General features: G+C 44.0%; 1 protein-coding gene across 1 annotated transcript in view; it reads right to left on the bottom strand.

The window, feature by feature from the left end:
- The window catches only part of Fam129a (family with sequence similarity 129 member A), a 152,563-nt gene that overhangs the window by 26,677 nt on the left and 111,988 nt on the right, over positions 1–13,898 (bottom strand). Inside the window, exons 6-8 of the mRNA XM_028775757.1 lie at positions 6,849–6,964; positions 1,234–1,338; positions 709–871 (exon numbers count right to left, since the gene is read on the bottom strand). Coding sequence (XP_028631590.1) covers positions 709–871; positions 1,234–1,338; positions 6,849–6,964 — 384 coding nt within the window. The remainder of the gene's footprint in view (positions 1–708; positions 872–1,233; positions 1,339–6,848; positions 6,965–13,898) is intronic.

The raw sequence follows: 13,898 nt of genomic DNA, 5'->3' as shown, positions 1-13,898 counted from the left end.
CTAAGGCAAATAGAAGCCAGTGACCACCTCAAGTACACCTGACTGGTAATATAGACACTAACCTGTCACTGCAAATACATATTTACTGAACCTAAGCCAAAACTAGAGGCTTTCTATCAAAGAAAACTGCATTCCTCATCACAATACACAGGCACATCACAAGGCAGGACGCAAGGTTCCCTCTACCTGGCGTATACAGAGCATCCAGGGTAAAACAAAGGCCCTTACTAATCCTACAGCATATTCCTTCTACAGCCACTTCTGTCTCCCCTCAATCCCTCAGCTTAATTCTCCTCTGAAGCTGGATATACTCTCTGAGGGCAACTGGTTCTGAGATATCCCTCAACCCCCACCTCAGGAAGCCAAAATCCTGAGACACTAATATTACTGCTTTTAAATGATACAATCTTTTAATAGAACCAGTACACACCCAACTATACACCCCTGTAACTTAAGACATCTTTAGTTTACTTATAATACTAAAGATAATATAGATGGCACATAGTGGCCATACTGTATTGCTTTGGGAATAACAGAGAATTCTGCATTTGATCATTGCAAATATTTTTCCCTTCTGCATTTCAATCTGTGGTTAGTTGAATCCACAGATATGAGACCCACGGATACAGAGGCCCAGCACATTCTGTATATGGATCTCTCAGTAGACAGTTCATTTATTAGGGGCAGCAAGGGGGTCATTCCACCAACCTCGGATCTTCCCAGTTAAAAAGTTCTTTGAGTTCACAATCTGATCCATGTCTGAGCGGATGGTCCCTTCCAGGTCCTTTGTCAGTGCCCTGCACTCTTCCTTCAAGGCACTTAATCCTTCTGAAACTTGGTGCTGAACCAGATTGTACGCTTCCTCCAGGAGCTGAAACACAGACGGGTGCATCATCTATGACTAAAGGAGTTACAGAAGGGAGGGAGGCTAGCCCACCACAGACTCTCATATAAACAAGATTGAGCTCATGTTCAAACTGCAAGTAAGACTCTGTTTAGATTAGTTCTTATGCCAGTGAGATTGAGCAGGTTCAAAGATGACATTTTTCTACCTAGGAAGGAATTATTTTAAAAACGAAACCAAATGCAAAAGAAAGAGAGAGGGAGAGAGAGGGAGGGAGAGAGAGGGAGGGAGGGAGGAAGGGAGGAAGGAAGGATGGAAAAAAGAAGAAAAAGTAAAGAAATAAGAACATTCATTTTGACACACAATTGCAAAGCAACATTGTAACTTACTCCAAACCAGGCCCTCTTTCTGTCATTCTTCTTCCCCTTCAGTTTAGGCAGCAGGTCAGTCTGGAGGGTCGGTAGGAGCTCCTCCATCACCAGCTTACTCAGGACCTACAGAGTAAAGGAGAAACCGGCAGGGCATCAGAGGATGATGGCCACCTTGAGGTCTCACAACAGCATCCTTGTCCTGGACTACATGGGCTCCGAAGTAGGCAGAGGCGGGGGGGGGGGGGAATGAGGAATGAGAGACCTTGATGCTGACGCTGGGGATGGAACTCATGGCTGTGCATATGATAACCATATAAAATCTTTGTTCACAATCTCAGAGATAAATAGTCTTCAACATACACAGGGAACAGATGTGTCTGCCGACATTCTCTACTGCTATTTATCCGTTGCCGAGAATGATTTCCTCAAATGGAAGTTCTTCATGTTCACACTAACAAGACCCTTTGTGTTTAGAATGAGAGGGGGCTTTCAGTGGCAGATACGGCATCCTAAACAGTAGTATCAAGTTTGGACATGATGGCTCGAGCCTGGTCTGTGGCCCTAGGCCACTGTTCTTTGTCAAGCCTCCGAATGTCTCATTCTCTTTACTCCAAGTACTCTCAAACAGGCTTTCCATCCTCTGATGTTTGCAAAAAGGATGGAGCAATAAAGTAAAGAGATTAGAGAAACTATCAGAGCACTCTAAGCCCTCGGTGTACTGCCTGCTCTGGCACTCGTGTCTTCCATCATTGCTACTGTGCCCAAGAGAAGGGCTGGAGGCCGTGTTATGGGAGATAAAGCCAAGGTGATAGGCAAGCTGGAAGAAGCTCTTCAGGGTGGTTGGCTAAACCTCCTCCAAAGACACCAAATTTAACAGGGGCCCTGTAAAGAAGGAAGAGAAGGTACCAAAGGGCCAAGGAGATGCTGGAAGGAGAGGAAACAGAGATGTCAAAACAAACCAGACAGAAAGCTGAAGGTACTGTTGGTGGTGTGGGGGAGGGAAGGAAGGAGAGAAGGAGGAAGGGAGAGGAGAGTAGAGAGAGAGAGAAGGTAGGAGGAAGGGAGGGAGGGAGAAAGAGAGAGGGGAGGGGAGAGAGGGGGTTAGGTGACTGCCTACTTTGAAATATTATTCTTAAAACAAGTTTTATAAAAATGCAAAATTTTGCTGGATGACCTGCCTACAATCCCAATACTTAAGAGGTTGAATCAGGGGGATCAAGCCGGGTGGTGGTGGCACACACCTTTAATCCCAGCACTTGGGAGGCAGAGGCAGGCGGATCTCTGAGTTCAAGAGTTCGAGGCTAGCCTGGTCTACCGAGTGAGTTCCAGGACAGCCAGGACTACACACAGAGAAACACTGTCTCGAAAAAAAAAAAAAAAGAATCAGGGGGGGATCAAGCATCCCCAGGTCAGTGTGAGCTCCTGTCTCATAAACAAAACACAACCAAGACAAAGCTGCAGAATTGTGTTATGTGTTTTTACACTTGTGTTGTTAAGCAACAGAACATTTCATTGTCTCATTGTGTTTTAAAGGGGAGGGACATATGTCATTAATCAGCATCCCCCAGGCTGGAATGCTGTGGGAGAACTGTTTTTGCCTTATACTTTAAGAGGGCTATCTCTTGGCTCCCAGGAGAAGGAACTTCCTTCCAGGGACACACAGCCACCTGGGCAAATGCCTATGGCATTGTTTTAAAAAGCCCAAAGTATGTTTTATGTTCTTGTCTCTCAGTTTTTTGTATTTAATGTCATTAAACCTTGAGACCTGTTAGAACCTGACCCCCCCAAAGATGGCTCCTGGTGTGCCAACTTTCCAGCACTGTCATGGAGACAGAGTTCCTTAAGAGAGCAAGTGACTCCTTTTCTCAGCTATAGAGCATCAGATGGATAATTCCTGAAAGCCAAAGTCAGCTGGTGAAAATGTCAATAGCAAGCCAACTGCGAAGCGTCAGCCTTTACTTTAAACATTCCCTGTTGATGGAATGAAGACAATATTGTGTTTTCCAGCAGCTTTCTCCTGCAATCATGCACTGAAGAAGGGGGCTATAAGGTTGTTAGTTACCCATGCACTGGCTGGAATATCCTGACTGTCTATGAAAACTATCATTAAGAAACCTGGACCCTGCTAGGCAAACAATATGAAGATAAATTAGCACCAAATACTATCAAACAACACAACATTTGTAGGCTAAGCAGAATTAAGGGGACATCAAAAGTTTTTCAGAATGCTTTGTAGGGCACTCCCAAATCTATTTTAAAACTTTGTGCTTGTCAATGCTCATGTTCCCTTGCATCTGAGCAGTAGTCCTCACGTCCCCACATAACGTCCCCCACCCTTCCTTCTCTGCTCTCAGCCCTGAAGTGGGGTAGCTCTGCTGCTCTGATTCACTGAACCTGGAGTCTTCTCAGGATCACAGCTCAGCAGCAACAGCGGGCTGCAGCTGAGGTCTGCAACAAGGCAAGGCCACTGTTGAGAATGTCAACAGGCAGCAGAGCAGACTGTCACCAGAGACATTTGGTCTGTGAAGCTGAAGTCATATTTATCCAAAACAGTGACCTCCTCCTTCTCATAAAAGTTCAAATTACACTTTGAGCAATAAGGATGTTTTCTCTGAGCTCACTGGTCAGCCACAAGTCCGTGGAAACCCTCACAAGCTCAATGGCCTTGGCCTTTCTCCAGGGCTCTGTTATGGCAGGGTGTGACGCTCTAGCTGGACTGAACAGGAGTGCTCTGAGGCTGGAAAGGACAAGCAGGCTGGTCCCCTGGTCCCTGGGCTCCTGGGAAAGGAGCTGCTAGGCTCAGTACAGCCTGAAGAGCTCCCATCTGCTGCAATGTGGATCTACCTCAAGTGATGAAGATGACAGAGGCAAGACTTCCACAGGCCTTGAAAACTCGCTGATGGACTTGTGTTTCCTTTCTGAAACACTCTCTGTGGACCATTAAGAGGTGATCTTATAAGATGACCATTTTCTGGGGATTTCATAAGAAACTTGATGTATGCAAACATAGTGGAAATCAGCAGGTTCAGCCATTTGATTCAGTAAGTAATTAATGGTCCCTAAGCCACATCCTGACCAGGTGAGTGAGTTCCTGTTGGAATCTATGCCCAAGACTTATCAAGTATGGCATGAGGAGACAGAGCTAAGAGGGACGGAGAAAGCAAAGCACAATGGGAAATGCTGTTGTGGTTGAAAAGCCTTGAAGTCAAGGATCACAGCTATTCTCCTTTGTCCTGCTGCAGAGACTGGATTGGTTTTGAGCTTGAGTGTGAATTGATGTGAGAAGACCCAAATGTTATACACAAAGGCCAAAGAAAACCAACATTCCATCTGGGTGGGCTTGCAGTTTGCCTCTGCTCTTTCCCACATGATGTTCCAAGAAATTTGCTTCTATTTTACAGCTTGGGGACTTGAAAAGAAAATATGTCTGGGAAAAAAAGAAAGAGGGGGTAAGAGAGGCTACAAGGGGGGTTGGGGTTGGGAAGAGGCCTGCGGCTGGCAGAACCGAGGGTACAGTGCCATCTCACACCAACACCCTCTGTCTCATCCTCTAACTTCAGCTTCCTCCCATCCTGACACCACTTTGACCCTTTCCCACTCACTCTGGTGTGACCTGTCCTGGCCACTTAGATAAGCAAAAGAGAAACCTGTGGGCCTTTTGAAGGAAAGTAGCTAATCAGATAAATAAATTTTAACTACTTGGAAGTAAAGATGAAAATTTCATCACACATAGAAGAAACCAAACATGTCTTCAGATTGGTCAAAATGAAGAAACAAAGCAGGGTATGGTGCTGCGTGCCTTGTGTATGACTAAGGAAACAGAGGGAGGTAGGGCAAGACCTTAAGGCTAGCCTGAGCTATACACTGAGACCCTGTCCCCCAAATAACAACAAAACCCAAACCAACAGAACACACTCACTGATGTCACACCACCATGCCCCAAGGGCACACCACTGTGCTTCCTCTCAGACTGGAAGCTGTAGAAGGGGTAAGGCTGAGGAAGGATGTCCCTTCCAAAGGCAGTCCTCATGTCTGACTGGACCCTTGGCCCTGGGCCCCTGTGCTGCTGAAGCACTGTAAGTGAGTGTGTCTGTTTAGAGGGTCACTTTCAAGATATTTTGAATGAAGACCAGTCTAGAAGGAATAGACAAGACCTTAAATGTGGAAAGAACATTCCTCTGGTCTTAGAAGGAAGCAGCATGGGAAGCATGAGCTGTTCTCACCCACCTGGCTAATTTAAAGGCAAATAACTACAGCTCGTACCTGCAGCTACTTGACATTTCTGCAGATTGTCTTTTCTCACGAGTTCATCTGATAGTGCTCGTAGCTCATATTGACAAGTAGAAAATGTGTTGATGCTTTTACCATGCATACAAATATTTTCACCTTAACAGCCTGCCAGGAAAGTTATTCTGAGACACTGCTCTGCCTGGACCTCTGCCTAAAACAACCGTCACCACGAAGGCTCGTCATACTTGTGTGAGCCGTTACTACTAAGAGAGCACTATAAAAAAAGTCACTCAGCTCTTTTCACTTTATGTAGCACTTAGCACACGTTAGCCAAAAGGAAACACACACACACACACACACACACACACACACCACTCAACCCCAGAAAAGATCTACTAAATTCTTGTTTTCAGTGTAAATGAATGTGAACTGACATACAATGAAGATTTTTAAGTGAGGAACTGGAGAGATGGCTCAGGAGTTAAGAGTACTATCTGTTCTTCAAGAGGACCGGAGTTCAATTCCCAGCACCCACAGGGCAGCACACAATTGTCAGTAACTCCAGCTCCAGGGGATCTAACACTCTCACATAGACACACACGCAGGCAAAACACCAATACATAGAAAATAAAAATAAATTTAAAAAATAAAGATTTTAAGTGAAGGAAAATATGAAGCAGGTAGCCTACCCAGAAAATGAAATAAAGTTACTGACTGCCCAAGTCACTTAGCTGTTCTGTGCCTCCCTGTTCCCTCATACAACCTGCCCTTCCCACTCTGTGAGACTGCCAAGACACACGTAGGGTTTGAACATTACAAAACACTGCACAAGAACATTTTAATACAGGCCTCTGTAGTAAAGATCTGTTAACTATTAAATGTGTTGTCTGTTTGCTGGGTCAGGTAGTTTGCTTCTGTCTCTTATGCTTTGGGTTTCCTTTGGTGCATAAAGTACTGTAAATATTTCAACTTCTCAAAGTTTTAAATGGAGGCACTTCTGCAGAATATCAGACACTAAGAATTGTTTGAAATTCTAAAGTGTTCTCAGGTTGGGAATATGCAGATACAGTATGTGTGGATGTGTAAAAACATACTCAACACAGAAGCCTTTGGCTCATACGCCAACAAAAAACCACTCATCAGTGTGAGTAAACTTCTGCTTTGACAGATTTAGTGACCTAACAGAAGCACTGCAGACTGCTCTACTGAATGCCAGGTCTGGTGGTCTTCATATGAGGAACCCCCCAGCTCACTGACTAGATGCTTTTAGACAGCTCAGGGAGATGCCTTGGAAACCCCATCTTCTATTTGTGCAACTTTCTGCAGACCCTTCATTAAATGGCCCCGACCGACCCCCTACCACACAGATGAGAGAGGATCCATAACTCTGAGCCCCACAGTACCTGGACTTCATCCCCAGTAATCATTTCCCATGAGCCGTAATGACCCTTCTCTTGCCGGAAGAACTGCACAGCTCCTAAAAAGGCTTGGGCTTCAAATGTTGTCTGCTTCATGTAATCTAAAAGAAAGAAAAGGGGTATGTCATAAAGAGAGATGTTATTTTGCATTCTTCTGTGGTTCTTCAAGTATGAGGGGCCAAGAAGTAACATTATTATAAGGCATGAAAGTATGAGAACACAGACCACTAAGCAGCCAGTCCACTAGGAGCTCATTTTTAAGTGTCTACTACACTGCCTACTCTCCCTCTAAGCTGATAATTCCATCACCCAAGGAGCAAAGTGGCGAGGACCACCATTACTTCCCCACTCTCTCCCCCTACACCTCCTCTTTCTCCCTCCCTGCTTCACCTCAAATGCTGTCCCTGGGTATCCAGTGACTGCATGCCACCAATAAGAAGCCTCTCCTATGAGTTCTCTGTTGTGATACATCTGAACCCAAACTGAAGTCCAGTTTCTTTGTGAGCTGATGTCAGTCCTTTCTGTCAAAAGTATAGTCTGTCTACATAGTCTGCTAATTTATGCATAGGAAAATGGTAATAGCTGGTACATAGCAAGATACTATTTATTTAAGTACATCACCCATTTCATTGAGAACTGACAAAAATCCTAGAGGAAAGTATTGTTATCACCTTATCTGACAGATGAGATAACAGTCTGACAAGGCAGAGAGAGCAGAATTAACTGCCTAAGGTCACACAGATAGTGGGTGGAGGGTCCCGCCGAGAACTGGGTAGGCATCTGACTCCTCATCCTACCTTGATGAGTTTGTCTCTGCATCTGAGAGATAATACATCACCAGAAAGGAATGACTGTTTAGTGGTGGGATTTAAGGTATGGAGAAGGCAGTTGGGTCTGAATAACCTGCCTGGAATTCCAAAAGTCATACTATGTGTCTTCCTGCCAGGTAGTAGTGGCACACACCTTTAATTCCAGCACTTAGGAGTTAGAGGCAAGCAGGTCTCTGTGAGTTCCAGGTCAGCCTGATCTACAAAGCAAGTTCTAGGACAGCCAGGCCTGTTATACAGAAAGACCCTGTCTTGAAACCCTCCCCCGCAAAAAACCACCCAAACCCAAACCAAACCAAACAAAAAACAAAAAACCCCAGACCATTATGTGTCTCCCTCCCCAACATCTAAAACTAGCCTGTGGTCATCATCTTTAGCTTCTAGTTTGCTGAGGGACTCCCTCTGTAGCCCAGCATACTGACTACCTAGGACAGGCTGTCCTAGAACTCACAATCTTGTCCCAGCCTCCTGAGTGTTAGAATTACAGGCATGAGTCATCAGTCCAGCTAAAACCAGCTCTTGGGGGAGGAAATGATAACAGAATTATAGAGGTTTTTATGTGAAAAACGAACTCAAAAATAATCTTGGGCCAGTAAGACGGTTTAGAGAGCAGTAGTTCTCAACCTAACGCTGCGAGCCTTTAATACAGCTGTGCTGACCCCAACCATAAACTTATTTTTGTTGTTACCTTCAAAACTGTGATTTTGCCTCTGTTATGAACTGTAAGGTAATTATATTTGGAGACAGAGGTTTGCAGAAGGAGTCTCAAGCCACAGCTGAGAATGACTGGATTAAAGGGCAAAGGTATTCACCGCCAAGCTCGATGACCTGAGTTCAGTCCCTGGGACCTGCATAGCGAAAGGGAAGAACCAACTCCCACAAGCTGTCCTCTGACCTACATCATGGCACGTCCACATCCACACATATACATATAATAAATTGATAAATAAACGTAATTGAAACTATAAAATAAATCTAATCAGGCACTTCTGGGAGTATAGCTCAGTGTGGTAGAGAGTGCACTGAGCATGCATTGATCCTAAATGTGGTAAGTTTCATGGCCAGCACACACACACAGACACACACACACACACAGACACACAGACACACACACACACACACACACACACACACACCTAATCAAATTGTAAAGAAATCCATTCCTAGAAAGGGGAATGAAGGGGGTAAGTGGCCTCCACTACAATAGGGCACATAGCTCTCTTGTTAGAAACTATAATCTACATATAACTATAATCTATATAATTTATAATCTGTCTGTGTAGGCGCTACTAGACTGCAGGCAGCAGGGTCACTTCAGGGAGAGGTGGCATCATAGCTTTAGATCAGCAGAATGGTTCAGTGGAGGTTAAATGGTTGTTACGGGGACTGGGCGTAACTTAAGAGAACCAGTCTGCCTTGGCAGGTGACCATCAGATCAGCTAGCAGATTACGGATTACCTCCTTTGAGGTTTATTAGATGACAAAGCACCAGGCACTTAGAAAACACAGCTTAGGGCAGAGCATCTACAAGAGCTAAAACATTCCTCATAATGAGAGTACCACGAAACACGCCTAGGGTGGCACCTTCAAAATTACCGAAGAACCCGCCTCTTATCAACAGCGACACAGAAATTTGCTCAAAATGGAAAACTGGAAAAATGGCCCGTCCCACACAAATCGAGTTTTCAAATTGAGGTATCTTCTTTCTTGTTATTTTTCTTGGCTTGGCAACCCACTCAGTGTTTAACCTCAGAGGATTAGAAAACAAAAATTAAGGTTATCCTTAAAAAATGCTCTCCCCACAGTGGTGCTCTCCTCACAGTGGGCTCGGCACACTGGGGAGGACTGGACAGAACAAGATGGAAACTGTAATTACCACGTGGAGATTCCAGATGACTCACATGCTTTTATTTTTAACAGCTGTTTTCTTTTCCAATCTACGGAAACAGAGATGGGAGAACCTGTGACTCTGTATGTGGATGGGGTGGGTATGGCCAGAGCTGCCAGCCGAGGAGCGAAGGGTCCAGCTCTCAGTGCTTTACGAGAAGCGCATCTTCTCTTACTTCTTCCCCAGCTGATGTCAGGAACTGGAGTTGAGAGTTTATATCCTGTCCACTGCCTTCTATGTCTGTGTCCAAACAAACTGACTTGTATACGGATAAGTGTATCGCTAAAGATATTGGGGGTGGGCGGGGATGGAAGGAAATAGGATTTGGAGCCAATGATATTAGCTTGTCATAGAAGGGGTGTCAGGAAGTAAGCATGTGATGGTGAGGGGGATGAAGAGTCTCACCTCAGACAGAGAAGAAGGGGATAAGGAACCAGGGGCCCATGGAAGAAGCCACAGTCAGTCAGCAATGGAATCTGGAGACAGAACTCTTACCATTAGGACAAATGAAATCTTAAATTCCCCTCTTGGATAGTGGGAGACAGATCTATGTTGCCAATTTGTTGTTAGATTTTCAGCTTATAAGCTAATTAAACAAATTGATTTATGAAGGGAAAAAAAAAAACTTGGAGAAGAAATATGCCACAGGGTAAGTTTCTTTGTGAGTGTCTGTTCTGGTGATCACAAGAAAAGCTCAAAAGGCCATCGCCAGCTCAGTAAGCAAATAAAGAATGAAGTCTGCCAAAGACTGTGCTGTGCAGAGGTAACCTGACCTCCGGTTTCTCCTAGGTTGTTTGCAGAGGCCGAGCTGAACTCAGTACAGGTGCTTGAGAGAAAGCAGATTACCAGTTACATGATCGGCATCCTGTTGGGAGTTCTCAAGGGAACATGCTGCAGCTTCAAAACTACCTTTCTCCTGCCAGTAAGCATACTAAGGGGTTTCAGTTCCGTGGCCTTCAGGACCGTCCTGCTCTTCCATGAAGCTTTCCCTCCGCAGGAAGACTTACGGCAGGTAGCAAGCAGGCCAGAATTTCCTTTTCCCACATGTTCTAACTTGAAAACTGTACAAGGAGCCAGATGTACCAGAAACAACTGAGGCATTTGTTAAAGCCAGATGAAGAAACTGGGGAAAAAAAAAAAGAGTTAATGTCTTAGATGAAGGTCACACAGCTGGCCAGAGTCAGGGCCAAGGGGGTGTCCTGCGTGGCCTTGGCATTCACAGTTATTTAAATCATAGACTATGAGAATCAGGAGTGATCTTAATGGCCACTGATCGTGAGCTTTTGTTCAGTGTTGAGAACCTTTGGAAGGCCACAGCAATGCTCTCTTGGCCTTGGCTCAAATAGTTCTAGTGATAGAAAAGCCCAGAATTTAATGAAATGGTTCTTTCCACTCCTGAACTGCTCTAATTATTTTAAAATTTAAATGTTTACCCTTTTTTCGAGCCACTATGTTCCCACGCATGTGCATGCGCACGCACACACACACACACACACACACCCCATCTGCTTTCTTTCTTAGAGTAAATTAGTTGTTGTTATTCCTCTTCCATATGGTTGGGCTAAATCCCAGGTGTCCGCAGATCAGACTAACTTTCTTTCCTTTGGATCTTTCTAACTTTACCCCCCCTTTTTTTTTCCTCCTTGGTGATGTGCTCTAATGTATCACACTCACCACAAAACACGGGATACTCTCTGCCCCTTTCTGGTTTCTTCTTTAATGCGGCCACGGCATCCGGGTGACTCACAGCTTTCTTGAAATCCAACAAAATCCATAAACGTCTTTTCCTATGAGACGCTTGCCAACCTAAGCGTCTCCCGACTTGCACCTCTACTTTTGATATCTGGCCAGCCTTTAAAGCTTATCCGTATTAAGTGACAACTCGCTGTGACCAGCCCTACCTGACAAACCATTTAAAAACTGTAATTCTGCCCCATACCCACTTTAACCCAAGAACCAGAAAAAATGCTACACTTGCCTTCTTTGTTTCTATCCAATTCCCTGGTAAAACGTTCATAAAGTCTGGGGCACAGACAAAGCCTGGGAAACTATAAGCATTTTAGCAGGCATGTGGGAGACACATTGTAGCTATTCATTCAACACTGTATCCCTAGGGCCAGGAAGTGTCTAGGAATGATCTGTTCTCCTCGGTCTCTCCCTAGGTCCTCATCCGTGCAGCTGCATGGAAAACTCATATTTGAGAGAGATGATTAAGGATTTTTTCAAGGGAAGCTTAGCTTTCCTAGGCCTCTCAGGGACAGTTATTCAGGGGGCCAGCCAGAGAGACATCATTTTTTGTTTTTTTTCCACTTGCACAGATTTATAACATGCCTGAGCTAACCGAAACCCCAACACTCCTAAGCCTGTGGAGTCTGTGTATGCTGTGACTATGATGGCTGTGCCAGATCTGGGTTTGGAAGCTGCCTTGTAATTCTGTTTTATGGATAACCTATACCAAGCCCTGTCAGCTGATCTGCAGAGCAATTTGGGCAAGTTATATAACAGTGTTACTCCCCAGGCTTCTGTGGTTCCTTACCACAGACTCTCCTAAACCTTCCCCAGTTCCTGTTCACAGCACCTTCCTAGGCAAGCCAGTGAGGATGTTCGTCCTAGTGTTTAATCTAGAACAAGGAAGAGAAGGTGTGCGATGAAGATGACCAAGATCTACTGAGTCCCGACCATGGATTAGAAACTCATAAAATCTCCATATTGCAAAAGATTAGGAACAGGGGTAGATTATGGTCAAGCAAGACCTAGTTACCTCAGATCCTTTACCAACACGTTATGGTTTAGTGTTTCAAAACTACTTTATAAAAACTAACCAACTGGAACAGGGGCTATCCCAAAGCTGTTGCCTGTATGTGGGATATGTTCTACTAGCTGGGCTGCCTTGTCTGGCCTCAGTGAGAGAGAAAGCTTCGCAGAGACTTGAAGTGCCAGTGGGGGTGGGGGATACCCAGGAGGGCCCCCACAGGCTCAGAAAAGAAGGGGAGGGGGGATGAGGGAAGGACTGTGGGAGGGGGTGACCAGGAGGGGGGCAGTAAGTAGGATGTGAAGTGAATAAGTAAAAAACTAAAATTAAAATTAAAAAATATTATATTCAAAAGATATTATATTTGTGTGTGTGTGTGTGTGCGTGTGTTGCAGTTTAATGTTTGATATTATTTTTAAGGGGTATTTCATTGCAAAGTTTAGAATTCGGGACTTTGATCATATGGCAGGCATTACTGAGCCTAAACTCTTCATTTCAGAACTGTCCAGTCAAGGTCATGAATTTATATTACTAAAACTAAAGCCAAATAAATGTAAATTTACCCACTGGAATTAAGAATGGCTGGTGCCCACACTAATAAAATGGCAGTGAGTGTATTTTGCTTTAAAAACTATATATGACCAACCTAAATAGATATCCATTACTACATTATAGGGGCTAGCTTCAGGTATTGAGAAGAAACTCCTATGTTACCAGACATCCCTGAAACACATCTTAGAAAACCATTAGACTACAATATAAACCTATTACTCCCATCATCTGTGTGCTCGTTAGTGGACACGGACCTATCAGGCACAGAAGATGAACATGCCAGGAATATATGTACACATTTCAGAAGTCCAGTGTCAGTTGCTCTAGGTGAGAACACAAAAACATAACAACTTCCTCAGAAGGGATAGACTACTTCTAAAAATGAAAAAAAAATTTAAAAAGTCTAACGGGGAAAACTTGTTTTGTAAAAAGTTTTAACCACACAGAAGAAAACCACACAGATGAGGTATGAGCAGAACCTCGTGACTTGTCCATAACAACTAAAAGACTGTCAACGGAGAAAAGGAAATGGCGGTCTTTAGAAGAAGTGGAGGCAGACTGGCCTCATTTCTTTCAGATAAACATATTAGATTGGCTGATTAGAAGGCTGTTGAAGACATCCTGTGTCTAGATTTTAGCAACGGCTTGCATGATTTTGACAGGCACACTGATGAAGTTCAGGTTGGCTGACGATGCCAATGGAGCCAGAAAAACCCATTAAAATAAATGATGGGTGCTTGTTAAAGAGCTGAGGTTATTGACGTCATAGAGGGAAATCTGTAGATTACCTTAACGCATTGCAATTCCCTGGAAAACATACACATCTATCTTCACAATACATCAAATATCAAACCTTAGTTACCTATTAACACACCACAAACTGTGGTAAGCCCCGAGGAAGTAAAGACAAAATGGAGAAAGTTTTTAACTCCCAGGCCTCCTCTACTAGATTATAGAATCTGAATCTAAAATATAATATAATATAATATAATATAATATAATATAATATAATATAA

This window comes from Grammomys surdaster, unplaced genomic scaffold (assembly GCF_004785775.1).
Source record: "Grammomys surdaster isolate TR1022 unplaced genomic scaffold, NIH_TR_1.0 259, whole genome shotgun sequence".
In the NCBI taxonomy this organism is placed as follows: Eukaryota; Metazoa; Chordata; class Mammalia; order Rodentia; family Muridae; genus Grammomys; species Grammomys surdaster.
The sequence above is the reverse complement of the archived record's forward strand: the minus strand, read 5'-3'. Positions and strand labels throughout refer to the sequence as shown.